The sequence below is a fragment of the Perognathus longimembris genome, chromosome 28 (assembly GCF_023159225.1).
Source record: "Perognathus longimembris pacificus isolate PPM17 chromosome 28, ASM2315922v1, whole genome shotgun sequence".
Lineage (NCBI taxonomy): Eukaryota > Metazoa > Chordata > Mammalia > Rodentia > Heteromyidae > Perognathus > Perognathus longimembris.
The window spans coordinates 3,337,239-3,350,763 of NC_063188.1; the positions used below are offsets into that span (position 1 = coordinate 3,337,239).

Genomic DNA, 13,525 nt, shown 5'->3' on the forward strand with positions numbered 1-13,525 from the left:
GGACCTATTTGATGCTTGGCAGGAAGTAGGAGGGACCTGTGTGAGTTCAGAGCTTTTTGGTAAATGTGTTTCACTGAACCTCTGGCCCACTGACTGGAGTGGTTGCTTCCACCCTTGGAATCTTTGCCCTTCATCACAGTTAATGAAGGCTGCATATGGGCATCTTCTGAGAGCACTTTTAGGCTCTGCTGGACATGGCAGACCATCTCAGAGCACATCTTAACTACATCCAATCCACTGTTGCTTTAGTTATGCTAGTGTAGCATGTGTTCCAACCAGTTTCCTCCCCACCTTTGGTGTTGCTAAGAAAGGGCAGCAGGTGAGGATATGAAGGGCCAAGACTGGTAGTAGGGAGAAGGGAGGGCTCTCAGTTGGGGATGGGACAAACCTGATCTCCTTCCACTGGCATCCTGCACAGAAGGCCAGGCCACTTCCACCTTCTCCCCACATCCTCCTGCTGACCTCTTCTGCTAGGATCATGGAGAATGAGCAAGCTTGGATCTAGCCCACCCTTTGATACAGAGGCAGGGTGAAGGAAGGTGGAGACCTTTGTTTTCCCATACTGCAGGGGTGCTCACCGGCCTAGGTGCATTACTAGGGTCTTGTAGCTAACTGTGGAAGGCAAGTATTTTTCCAGGCAGCTGACATGTCACCTTTCTCAGAGCCACTCTGTGCCCAACAACTCTTGGTGGGTGTCCCTTACTCAGGAATTAAGTCTGAGCAGGGAGCTGGTGGCTCACGCCTGTAATCCTAGCTACTTGGGAGGCTGGGATCTGAGGATCACAGTTTGAAGCCACCCTCGGCAGGAAAGTCTGTGAGACTCTTATTTGCAATTAACTATGGGAAAACTGGAAGTGACACTGTAGCTCAACATGAGTGAAAAAGCCTAGGCCCTGAGTTCAAGCCCCATGAGTGACACACTCTCAGAACCCTGAACTTAAGCTTTCACTGCTCTTCCATGGTTCATTGTCCGCATTGTCTTTCCCCTACCCAGATGTTACTTTTAACAAAGTATGGGACTCTATTCCATTTTGCTCCATCCATGGTTGAAACTTGGCGTCTGGCTCAGGATAGGCAAGTACAATCTTTGGCAAGGGCAAGAAAATGGTGGGGTGAAGAGCCTAAATACTCAGAGCAGGTCTCCTCGCCCCTGTCCCCAGCAGGGCTACCTGTTTTCTCTTTCATCTTCTGTAGGATGTACTGTGGTGCCAACGTACTGCGGCATGTGCTACTCAAACATAACCTCTCTACCTTAGAAAGAACCAAAGATGTTAGTAAGCTTAGCTGCCTTGGGGCTGTAGGTACTGAAAACTCGCTGGAAAAATGAAAAAAAAAAAAAAGAGAGATACTTTTTTTTTTGCTGTTTATTACAGAACAAAGGAAAAAAAAAACAGTGCTGGCCAGAAACACGCCAGATTTCAAATATAGAATCAAAATACAAGGTGGCAATTAAAATACGATTACACAAAGCCTGGACAATGAGAAAAGTTTACAGGACAGTGGACGTGGGTGTTCTCTAACAGACATTTAAATATACATGACAATAATTGCAGATAGAAACCAGCAAAGACAAACCCCAAATCAATGATTCATGTTTACAAATGCTTGCCCCAAATCACAGAGCTTCACATCAAGTGGAATGCAAAGGACTTTAAAGCAGACTATAGAGCGGGATGGGATCCCCTTTGCCGGCCAGGGGGTGCACTGAAGCTGTGTGGGGCTGGAGCTCTCTCTCCATGTGCGTGAGTGCAGCACTCTAGGTGGACACCTCTGCTAGGGCTCAACTTCCAGCCACATCATCCACCTCTGCACCTTACCTAATTGGAAAGGACACTCTCACCCACCTACCAGTGTCTCTGGGACACTTAACAATGCAAAGCTGCAATGCTATAAAATGCTCATCAGGAAATAGCTAGCAGAGATTGAAAGGTTTGCAAAAGAGATTAAGAGTCACAGGCGGTGATAGAATTTTAAGCAAAATGGAAATGAATGACCAAGTGGTGTTCTATTTGGCATTTGTCAGTTTGCAAATACCCCTTGGTCACACACAGAGACGCATACACACACAGACACACAGACATACAGACACACACACAAGCACACGTCACTCATCACATCATAACCATAGTGACTCATCCACCTGCTTTAACAAAGCATCACTAGAGCCAACAACACAGTCTGCATATTTGTAACAATGCATAATAAACACAAAACAATGCAGAATGAACACAACCCTATTGAAACCAAAGCCGTCACTTTATTTACAAAGTCACAAAACCAAGTATAAATACTTCTGTCATTAATGTTTAGGAAAACCATTTACAAAAATTTTGAATATCTACAAGTAGCTTGAAAAATCACCAGCTTACTCTTTTGTAGAGAGAGGAGCGATGGACAAAGCCAACACTACTCAAATTGTGCAGAGGAGTGAAGTGTGACTACTGCCTAGGACCAGTTAGGAATTTGCTATGCGTTCAGACCATAGCAGTGTGGGGATTTCTGTGAGCATCCTGCTCTGATTTAAGGCTCCCCAGCACCCTGGGTGAGTTGGCCAGCATTCTGGCCTGTGGCATTTTGGGCAGCATCTTGCTGTTCCAAAATATCATCCATCAGCCTTAAGTCACACATCCAGTCTTCATTTGTACCCACACTGGGGCCTTTCATGAGAGTTGTAATGCCATCTACCTCATTGCCGTCAGAGGGCAAGGTCAAACCATCCACTGAGGGCTGGTCCTGGGGCAGAAAGTTATCAGGTGGCAGCTCAGGGGTTGTACCCACTCTGTTGTATGGACCCAAGCAGTGGCTAGTGGCCATGGCAGAAGCAGCAGCAGTGGTGGCCATGATAGTGGCCATATAGCTTGGGGGCTCGATGGCCTGAATAGGACTCATGGGAGCAAAGTTGGTCATGCCCTGCTGAAGGGATGTAGGGGTGCTGAGCACAGGCACAGGGCCCTGTACTGGACTCTGTTGGAGGTTCTGGTTGCCCAACATGCTGAAACTGGGGTTGGCCAGGGCGCTACTCCCCTTCCTCCCAGAACTGCCTCCTAGGGCCACCTGATTGGGCTGTATCACTGCTTGCTGAAGTGGAAATGTCAGGGCGGCTGGAGGCACTCTCACTGGTGCCTTGGCAAAAATGGAATTGTTACCCAAAGGCTGGTGAGTGCTGTTATCTACACCTGAAACCACTGTAGTCTCGGATACCGCTGCCACCACCCATGTAGCACTGTTGAATACAGTGGGTATTCTTGACACATTGGCTAGTCTGAGCTGGTGGGGACTTAGATCTTGGCTGCCCAGAGGCCTGGGACAGACCTTGGTCAGGGACACTCCTGGGGGATTGGCCTTGGGACTCTGTACATTCTGGCAGACAGAGCCTAGACTGTCCAAGGTGGTGTGGCCCAAGCTGGAGGGTATATGATATTGATGACTGGAGTTGAATATTCCTTGCTGCTTCTTCAGAGTTGGTGAGATCATACGCATGCCACTCTGACTCCGGTGCCTGGTGAGTGCCATTAATCCTGGACTCAGATTGTTCAGAAGGATCCCAGTTCTGGGTGGTATCATAGGTTGGCTGGCTGGGGAGCTTGCCTTGGTCTGGCTACACTTGGAGGTGACTTGTTCTTGGACGGCTACAGAAACAGAGACATGAGAGCCATTTTGAAAAGCATGCTCAGCACCATGATGGACTGCATGTTATCTGCCCCGTGGTCTGTCCACCACATTATATCCCAATGTCCCTAATAGTATCCCTTTCTTTTACTGAGCTGCACATCCAGCATTGGCTTTACCTCCCACTCCGTGCTTCCTACTTAGCCTCCCCTGTACCCCCATTCTACTCACTGCCCTCAGCCTGGAGCACTTTGGGGATATTGTCACAGACCTCCCAGGTTCATAGCACCCCTACCCGAAATTGACTGCTGGACTTGAAATGCCACTTGACCCAGCAACCTTCCCAAGCGCACTGGAAGTTCCAGGGGGCCAGAGGCCATGTCTGCTTTCACCTTCAGTGGTCTGTATCCAGGGTTCGGCACTGCCCCTGCCAACCCTAACACAAGATGCATGTTTTGTAGAAGGGGAAGAAGAAATGAGGGAAGGAGGGAAACGAAGAGGGAGGCTGGAAAAGTAAGGAGGGAGAGAAGGGAAGGAAGGAAGAAAAAGAAGGTGGACAAGAAGAAATGGAGGGAGGGTAAGGAGGAAGGTAAGCAAGGAAAGGGCTGGGGAGCAAGGCTCCGCCTCTCAGATTGCAGAGGAGGAGGGCTTGCTTCAGCCTCTCTACTTGATGAGTAGGGAAAGAAGTGGAGACAGTGTTTGGGCCCCCTCCGTGCACTGAGGCGCCCGTGTTTAGACATTTGTGCTAAAGGCTTAGGAGTCACTGCACTGGAGAGATGAGCGTAGTAGATGGGGACCTAGCTGCTAATTCTGGCCATGTTTTCTGTCATCCGCATGAGAGCTTGCTGTGGCTGGTATCTACTGGTACTTTTGTGGTGTGAAGCCTGAAATAGCTTCCTATCGTGACTTTTGCCCAAGATCAAGCAGGATTGGAAAGAGTGGGCAGTTAGCCTCAGCCTGTTATAACCCCCTCCCCTTGTCTACTTATGGCTATGAGTGGGGTTATTTTTCTTGTAACCATGTGTAGGTTCTTCCCTTACCATGGAACTTTGTAGGCTTTTGGTTAAGTTTTCATTGGTCTACTAAGACTAACCCTCTACTAAGGGTTTGTTCCTTTTATGGATGAAGCCTGCCATTAAGCCAGTCCAGCCTGGACAGGACACACAGACTTGGTGGGTATAAGGTCCAAAGGGACAGGGGTTTTGTAAAAGAATGCAGGAACAATGGTGTCACTGGGCTGAAATGAAGATGTGGACCACCAGTCTGAGGGTCAGAGGACAAGTGCCAAGAGCTTCCTATTGTCCCCTTGATTTGTTCCAAAACTAGTCCATGGGCTTCTAATGACTGCTTAGCTTAAAGCTTTCCTGGCTAGTCTGCAAGCTCCATGAAGTAGGGGCCGTGCCTGAGAACTGGCTAACAGCTTTGCCCTCAGCCTGTGAATGTGGCAGAACATGGATTCCTGTTGTCTGTACAGGCCCTGGGAGCCCTCAGCATGGACTGTCTAAGGGGGAGCATCTTGGACCCCCTGTTCATTCCTCATACCTACCAGGTGGCCCGAAAGCCCATTAGAAATGACAGTGCATATGTGAAGAAAGGGTAGGATAAAAACTGTGTTCCTCTCCCATAGACAAGAATGGCTTTAAAAGGCTTCAGTAAGCCCAATCAATCTCCTGAATTAAAGTGATTTTTGGAAGTATTAAGATCAGGCCTCCAGCCAGACACTGGTGGCTCATGTCTGTAATCCTAGCTATTCAGGAGGCTGAGATCAGAGGATCATAGTTCAGAGCCAGCCCAGGCAGGGAAGTCTGTGAGACTTTTGTTACCAGTTAACCCCACAAAAAACTGGAAGTGGAGCTGTAGCGCAAAGTAGTAGAGAGCTAGCCTGGAACAAAAAGAGCTCAGGGAAGGTGCCCCAGGCCCTGAGTTCAAGCCCCCATGACCCCCCCCCCCCCCAACAACAACAAAAAGACCAGGCCTCCAATTGGGATCCTGCTCTTAAAGGTGGCTGCCAAGTTCACTGATCCACCTGGGCACTATTTAAGTGGTTTTCATAGCTCTTGGCCTTCTGTAGAGACCGAGGCAATTCTCTCTCTCAGGACTTTTCCATCACACGCAGCAATTGCCCACTGGGAAATGAATTCTCACGCTAGTTGCACATAAGCACCCTTCCCCACTGACCACTTTGGAAACATTGATATTAACTACTTACCTTGAAATGGGCTCATCTTCTGGGCGATAGGCTCGCTCCACTGTTTAGGGGTCATTGATGTAAGACCTGATCTCTGCTTCTCTTGCTAAATAAAAGATTGAAAAGATATGTTACAGCCACTCGGCCTTGGATTTCTGTATGGGGACCTAGGACTCGGCTTTGGTGCAGCAAAAGCATGAGTGAACACATCAACACACACTTGCATGCATGCCCCACCCTCCCAAGCAAGATCCACAGTTATATATACAAGTAGGTTCTGTGCCTGGGTTAAGAAAAACTACTGCAACAGCATAGGATGAGCAGGAGGGCCAGAGCTTAATAGCAAGAGCACATAGAAAACCAGTGAGGTATTTTCAGATATCTGTCTGCTCAGGATGGTTCAGCAGTGAGACATGATCATAAAAACAATGTAATATTAGGCTGCATTATTAGAAGCAGAGTATGTAGAAGGAGGGAGGTGACAGTCCTATGCTATTCTGCCTTGGGCCAGAACCATGCCCCCAGCACCAATAGGTATCAGAGAATGCCAGTCTCAGGGAGACCCAGACATATGACTGCATTCAGAGGATGATAAATAATAAGAGTAGGGATTGGATTTCAAATTTCCCATACAAGTCAACACTGGACAATCCGAGGATGTTGTAGCTGGATCAGAATAGACACTGTGCTATTTGGTGGTGGGTGTTATGAGGTAATGCTGAGGCTTGGGGCAGTCCTGGTATGAACAGGGACAGATGAACGCACTGTCTGACACCACGAGTAGCCAGACACTGCCAACTTCTCTTCCTTCTGAATAGAGAGGCGCTTCCTGTCTCCATCTCAGCGCCTGTGATGTGAGCGAGGGGAGGAGCCATGCTCAGGGGCTCAGTCCCAACAGACCGTCTGGGATTAATTCATGAAGCTAAGGGAAGAATACAGTCAGGTGGGAATAAGAAGAGCCCAAGGGCAGAGAAGGTGAAACTCACTGTACGATCTTCAGCTAGTCAGAGCCACGTGATTGTGGATCTCGACTCATAACTTAGTATTCACACCTCTCTACTCACTTGCTGCCCTCTCTCCCTTTCTCAAGCAGCCTGCCTGCCAACATCCAACCACCCAGGCTGCCGTGTCAGGGAGCCTGTTCCCACAGACCACTTCCCCAGATGCCAGAAGACCTCCTGTTTTCCCTGAGACTGCGTAGGCAGTGCCTGCTGTGAGCATCCTTTGCATTGGTGGCTGGAGTGGGAGAGGGTGGGGCGGAAGGCCAGTGCTTGGGAGTGTGCCGGGCTTGCAGGCCTGGCAGTAGCTCCTGGCTTCGGTTCCTGCCAAGGCAGAGAGGACAAACACATGGCACTGGGAAGACTACACTAGAAGCCATTTCCCCAGACTGGGCTTTGCTTTTCCATCCTGCCCTTAGCCTGCTTCTTGTCCTAACTTGTACCTCCTCCTGCTCAGGGTGGCTGCTTATGGGTAGAGGGAAGAGGCTGATTCTCAGCTGATCATCTGCTCATTAGAGCTGTCCTCTTCCTGCTGAAGCAGGCCATGCTTAATATCCTGTATGTGTCCCACCCATTGTTTCCTCTTATTTCTTGTTGAGGTCACATGACTATCACAGGCTACAGCATCTGCCTCAGATGCTCTGGGTAGGTGAGCCTTTCTTGCATGTGGGGTGCGTGTGTGTGTGTGTGTGTGTGTGTGTGTGTGTGTGTGTGTGTGTGTACACTGGGGCTTCAGCTCACATTCTCCCTTGGCTTTTTTGCTCAAGGCTGGAGGTGCTTTACCACATGAGCTACACTGATACTACTTTTTCCGCTAGTCAGTTGGAGATAATAATCTCTTCAATTTGTCTGCTTCAGCCTGATTTGAACCAGAATCCCCAGATCCCAGCCTCCTCAGTAGCTACTATTACATGCATGAGTCACTGGCAGTGTTCAGCGGGGTGAGCCATTTCTGAAAGCAGCCCTTTTCTTTCTATCCCCACCCCCCAAGATCCTTGTAAGAGCTTGGGGACATCAGAACAGATCTACAGTCTACTGCTTACTGATGTGAAACTTCAGGTTCAAGAGCTTTAATGACTTGCCAAAATCAACATGGCTAGGCAGTGTAAAGCCTCAACTACACACCCAGGGCTTCAAGTCCTTTACCTTCACACATCTGGAAATCAATTCCTATTTTGCCATCTACACTTACCCCCAGTCTACCTTCCACCCCTCTTGCTACCCCATTAGGTTCAAGTATTCCACTTGTATGCAGACCTGGATGGGACAGATGGAGGCTAGTCAAAGAAATAGGAAGGGAGGGTAGGAATCTGCAATAGGACATGTTATAGAAAACGTCTGCCCATGGGCATGGAAAACAAAAGGAAAAGCTAGCTTGGAGCTGACTGAAATCAGAGGATGGAGGCCCTGGGTAGCACTTTGCTAGCTGAAAAAAGGCATGTTCTACCCAGGGTAAACTTATAGGGACAAATAGGATGTTGATGAATCTTCATCCTCAGAAGCACAGGTTCCAGAGCATCCAAAACTTAAAGGAAAACGAGGCAGCGGCTTCACTATAGAGACTGCCAAAGCCAGGCTGTATCCTTGCTCAGTCTGTATGTAGTGCTGCCAATAAGCTCTTCAGGATCTTTGAACATGGATGTGTCTTGTGGGCCCCACCAAGACATGTAAGAGCAGGGCCAGTCCTCTCTCTGCTCCCGCCCTGGTCAATCCTGTTGTCCCTGGCAGAGGGAACCAGGGCATTCTCTCCAGGCCTATGGAGGAGGCTGCTTCCTTTGTTTTGCTGTGTTTTGCAGATGGAGGCTCCCATCCTTTGTTCTAAATCAATGTGCTCCAAAGATAAGCCCCAAGAAAACAGTTGTTGCCTTTTGACACTGACAATTAGAATCGTTGGAAAATGGAGAAAACAGGAAATGACAAATGGTTTCAGTGACCAGGAGGAAACCGTGGCTGAAATTGCTGCTTAGTGACGGTACATTCGATTTTTGTCCTCTTGTGAAAAATAGCTCGGGTCATGTGGATTTTTAAAAAGTAAAGTTACAGAGGGGCCATCGAAAAATTCAATTTTTCTAAGGCTGCAAATGCCAAGGTCACTCAATCCCATGGAGCCAGGGACACTGACAGGCGAGCCCTGTGTGAGTCCGTGTGTCGGTCTCCCACGTGGCCACCCTGCTGAGTCTAGGGCTGAGGCCAGCAGGAAGTGGCAGGGAACTACAGGCCTGCTCTTCCTTCGCCACACCCTCTCCCAGGCACAGTCTGCCACATTCACAGGAAGGTCCTGAGCTGCCTTTCTGGAAGCTTCCTGCTAATGCTCAGAAGATAGAAAGAGCCATCCATCTCTGGAGGCTGGTGCAAATCCTAGTGCCTCAACTTGTGTGATTGCAACCTCCTCACCCAGTCACTGGCAACTGGTAGTGTGGAGCCTGGCACAGGACTTGCCAGCGAATTTAGACAGGTACTGCATGAACTCCACACCTCCCCCCGCCCACACCTCACGCTCATGTCTCGCAAGCCCTTCATTGCAATCTGAGGTGATCCCCTCCACTCTGCCAGTCCTTAAAGTACTCTGCAGTTGGGTGAAGGGGAGAGGACTGGTGACCAGCAGGAATTGGACAAGTGAGTCACAAAAGTTCCTGAGAGACAGCTAGATTCAGATAACACTCATCCTATAATCCTCTAGAGGAGGGCAAAGAGGTGGGGAAAGACAGACAGAAGGGAGAGGAGAGGGGAGGACAGCAGAGAAGAAAGGGAGGGGTAGGAAGAAGATTTCATCTCCTCTGTGAGGTGACTCTGCCTCATGTCCTGGAGCATAGACTCTGCCCTATGAGTGCCCCACACAGAGCCAAGGTGTCATGTGGCAGAAGGTATTCAGCCTTAAAGGTTAATGAACTGTAGCGTGGGCTTGTTTGTTACTCCACATAGAAAAAACACTTTCTTTGGTAGATTTTGGAAGCCAGAGTGGAAATAATTCACTCACCCTTATGACTCTGGAGCACCTAAACTTAATGTGCTCAGGGACCTGATGGACAATTGGATCTGATGGGGTAGCCCGGACAATCTCACTACCAGCCAATTGACAAACACTTACCACTGGTCTACCAATGGAGCAGGCTCCGTTCCCAGAGCTGTGTTGTCATGGGGGTATTTCTACACTTATGGAGCCTATACTAGACAGGGAGAGCGACCAGCCACAAGTCAATCAGTCAAAGAAGACCATGTTCTAAAGACAATAGAGATGATAAATTGGCACCCATGTCCAGGACCCTCAGTCAGGTGGAGACCTTGAGGGGGAAATGTGGAAAGTGTCCCCGCCCCCATGTTAGGCAAAACATGGGGCAGTGTTAGCTTGCTGAGAATTTTCCTTACTCTCTGGACAAATGGGACAGGAGCTGCCCACCCACAGTGCTGCTCTGCATTCAAACCAGTCTGAAGCTGCCACCAAGGGCCTCATCAAGGAAGTGTCATCAAAAGCAAGTGGCTGAGCTTCAAGCAGGCTGTCCCTTCTCCCTCCCTTGGCTGTCTTCCTCGGGGCTTATGACTGTGTAAGCTTTTCTGCCTCCTCCTCAGTCTTGGGGCCTCCAGGCTGCCTTGTCTCAGCATGGCTTGCTTTAAGTGCTGGGAAAAATCCCGCATCACAAGAAACCAGTGTGTCTGTCTTCTTCCTGGAAGTGCTTGCATGTTCATCTCACTCTACTCACAGGCTGCAGGGACAAAGTGCTGACAGGGAGCATTCAGAAAATGCTCAAGCCTCCTAGGTGGGACCACCTTCCAAAGTTTCTAGGAAGTCCCACCCACTGGCCCTGCCCTTGGCACTGGCTCAGGCAGGGCAGAGAGAGCATGAGGTGGAGGACAGAAACTGCCATCGCACCACTAGCTGGGAGCTGGGCCATGGTGGCTTCCAATGCTTGGGAAGGGCAGGGCAGAGCAGGATGGAAGCCGTAACATCCTGAGTGGATGTCTCCATCCGTTTTGCTAATTCTGTTTCCCTGGCAGCTTTGGGCTGGGCAAGATTCTTCTGGTTTCAGCCGAAGAGAGAACAGCTGAGGAGTGGTGTGACTCGGAGGGAGAGAGAAATCAATAGCCCTTGAATGGAAAGCACTGCTTGTTCTTCCAAGCCAGGGCAGAGGCAGGATAAAGAGAACAAGGCTGTATGTACCAAAGCAGAATTTCCATTAAAGGCCAGAATCCCGGGAGGCCCTTTCAGTTTGATGACCATCTTCTGATCACTATCACTTAGCAAATGCTCATTTCTCCAGTTTTCTCTACAGATAGGGCAGACATCCTGTGCACATTGATATTTCATGCACTAGAACAACAACTTTGTGATCCAAACGAGATTCTCTGCCAAGGCTGGTATCCATCATCTTGTTCTCATGGCTCCTAATGTGAGTCCTGTGGGGGCTGCCACACCATTCTTTCTAGACTGTAGAATCCAGAGGCTGCACCAAGCCCACAGCCACCTTTGCACAGACTCAAATGCCTTTTGCTATGCCATCCTAGACTGCCAGTCCTCCAGTGAGCCAATCCAGGTTCCCACTTTGAGGGTGTAGGGGTCAAAGAACACTGCAAGGTGTGAAAGTCATGGCAGATTATTGTTTGGGGAAGCAGTTCCAGAGCATCTACTAGATATCAACCAGATAGGCCTTATCTGGGGGCATTCAGAGCTAGGCTCCCAGTGTAGCTGCAGGGCTAGACAGGAAAGCAGGGCAGTGCAGTATCAGAAGGTGTATGGCAGAAGCAGAGAGAATAGTAACAGTGCCCTGAGCAATCTCCCATTCATTTCCCTGGAGATGAGGCCAAAGTGCCTGGAGGACTCTTCTTGCTTGGGTTGTTTGCTTGCCAGAGAATGCTAAGAAGAAAGTATTGTATAGCAGGCCCAGGAAGCACTAGGGATCCCTGGCAGGTGTATAGAGTTTGGATGGCTTGCAAAGAGCTTGCCTTTGGAGCTGTCACCTCCTGAGCTCCTCCCAACAACCCTATGAGGCAGGCGGGCAGGCTGAGCAGGGGACCATGCCCCAGTTGACAGATGAGGAAAAGCGAGGCTCAGGGAGAAATGACTTACCTGCAGCGTCGCAGCTAGGCAGTAGAGGAGCAGGCACCTGCCTCCAGGCCTTCGGATCCCAGCCGCCCCAGGGCGCTGCCTCTGAGGTGCTGTACGAGGAGGTGACTCGGGCCAGCTCATGAGCAAAGGAGCTGCCGGGCAGGAAGGACTCACTCCCCAGAGCCTGGCGGGATGGGGGCTGTCGCCCGAGGCTGACCTGGGGGGGCCTGGCTTCCCCAAGCTTGCAGGATTTGTCTATATGAGTCTACAACAACCGATTGAACAATCCATCAGCTGCTTGGCCATGAAATGGTTTGGACTGATTTTGTCACTGTCCTGACCACCTAAATGGCTTGTCTATGTGTTGTGGTTATGCATACCGACTGGTTTAGGGGTTCAAAACCAAATAGCTTGGTGATCTTAGCTGCCTTAGCTGATGAACACCTTCAAGAAGCTGTTAAAAGCTATTTCCTCTGTCCTTTGAAAATGCCCATGGCATCTCCCCCTTCCCAATGCCCCAACAATTTGTATATAACATGAGGGGGTTTCAAGAGCACTTCATGCCCACGAGTAGATTTCATGTGATGAACCTCCTGCCTTAAGCAATCAATCTAGATGACAATGGGAATCAAGCTAAGTCAGATGGTTGGTTCATCAGCAATGACTCTGACAAATTTTGATCCCTCCCCTCTACCCCCCCTCCCATTCTTACTCCCTCCCCAACATCAGAGTACACAACTCCAACTTGGTTTGTAGGCATGAGTGTGCCAACATGGTGAAGGACCTGCAAAACCAAATGGTGAGCACAAAACGAAGCACTTGACCCTGCCAATCTTTAAGGTTTCAGAGCTTGTGTGGGTGGGAGCTCCCTTGCCACTGTGTTTTACAAGACAGAAATTCTACCACTAGCGAGCCTATTGAATGTGTGACCCAGTTCTTTCAGCCAAGGCAATTAAAATAACCTATACTTGATATCCACGTCAGTAAGAGCTTGGAAACTCAAATGCGCCGTCAATATGCAGCAGTGGTATCCCAAGGCTGAAGGATGCCGTGTAATAAGGCAGTATTCTTTCTACATGGAAACTATGCCTCGTTCTCTTAATACCTTAGCTGTGACTGATGCATCGTGTCACTCTAACATCCCAGTATACAGGGATATAATCATCCCCCTTAAACATTTGGATTCCTTCTGATTACTGCCTGCAATAAACGCTAAATACCTATTACTGGACAGGTCTTTCTAATAGTAGATGCATGGATATTTGAAATAACACTAAGAGTTGCCACTTTTGAATTCATTGAACACTTCCTATAGTTAAAGCCATTCCAACTTTAATGATCTGGTCTCCATCAATGCTTATAAACAGCTGTCAGTGTCCTTATTTTACAGATGAGGGTATTTAGGCCCAGAGAGGTTAACTAAATTGCCCAAAGTCACACAGTTTTTAGTTTGTAGCAGAGCAAGATGCAGACCCAGGCTACATGTCATATGTGGTCACTAACTTGCCATATGGAAATGAAGCTTCCAAATGGAAAAGAAAACTGTTTTAATATGGCATAAGAAATGTACAAGTGAGGTTTTACACGGGAGGCTCAAGACAAATGATAAGGAACAAATTATAAATATTTAAACATAGGAATAGGAAGACAACCAAATTATCTGCAAATTTTATGGATGATACAACTCCA

At 48.8% G+C, this 13,525-nt stretch overlaps 1 protein-coding gene across 3 annotated transcripts in view; it reads right to left on the reverse strand.

Moving 5' to 3' along the window:
- Window positions 1-1,364: 1,364 nt before the first annotated feature.
- Window positions 1,365-13,525, reverse strand: part of Mamld1 (mastermind like domain containing 1) — a 109,855-nt gene continuing 97,694 nt past the window's right edge. For all 3 annotated transcript variants that reach the window (XM_048335803.1, XM_048335800.1, XM_048335802.1), the window contains 3 exons: window positions 11,858-12,101; window positions 5,819-5,903; window positions 1,365-3,629 (listed from right to left, as the gene is read on the reverse strand). In XM_048335803.1, coding sequence (XP_048191760.1) covers window positions 5,863-5,903; window positions 11,858-12,101 — 285 coding nt within the window. In that variant the 3' untranslated portion in view covers window positions 1,365-3,629; window positions 5,819-5,862. The remainder of the gene's footprint in view (window positions 3,630-5,818; window positions 5,904-11,857; window positions 12,102-13,525) is intronic.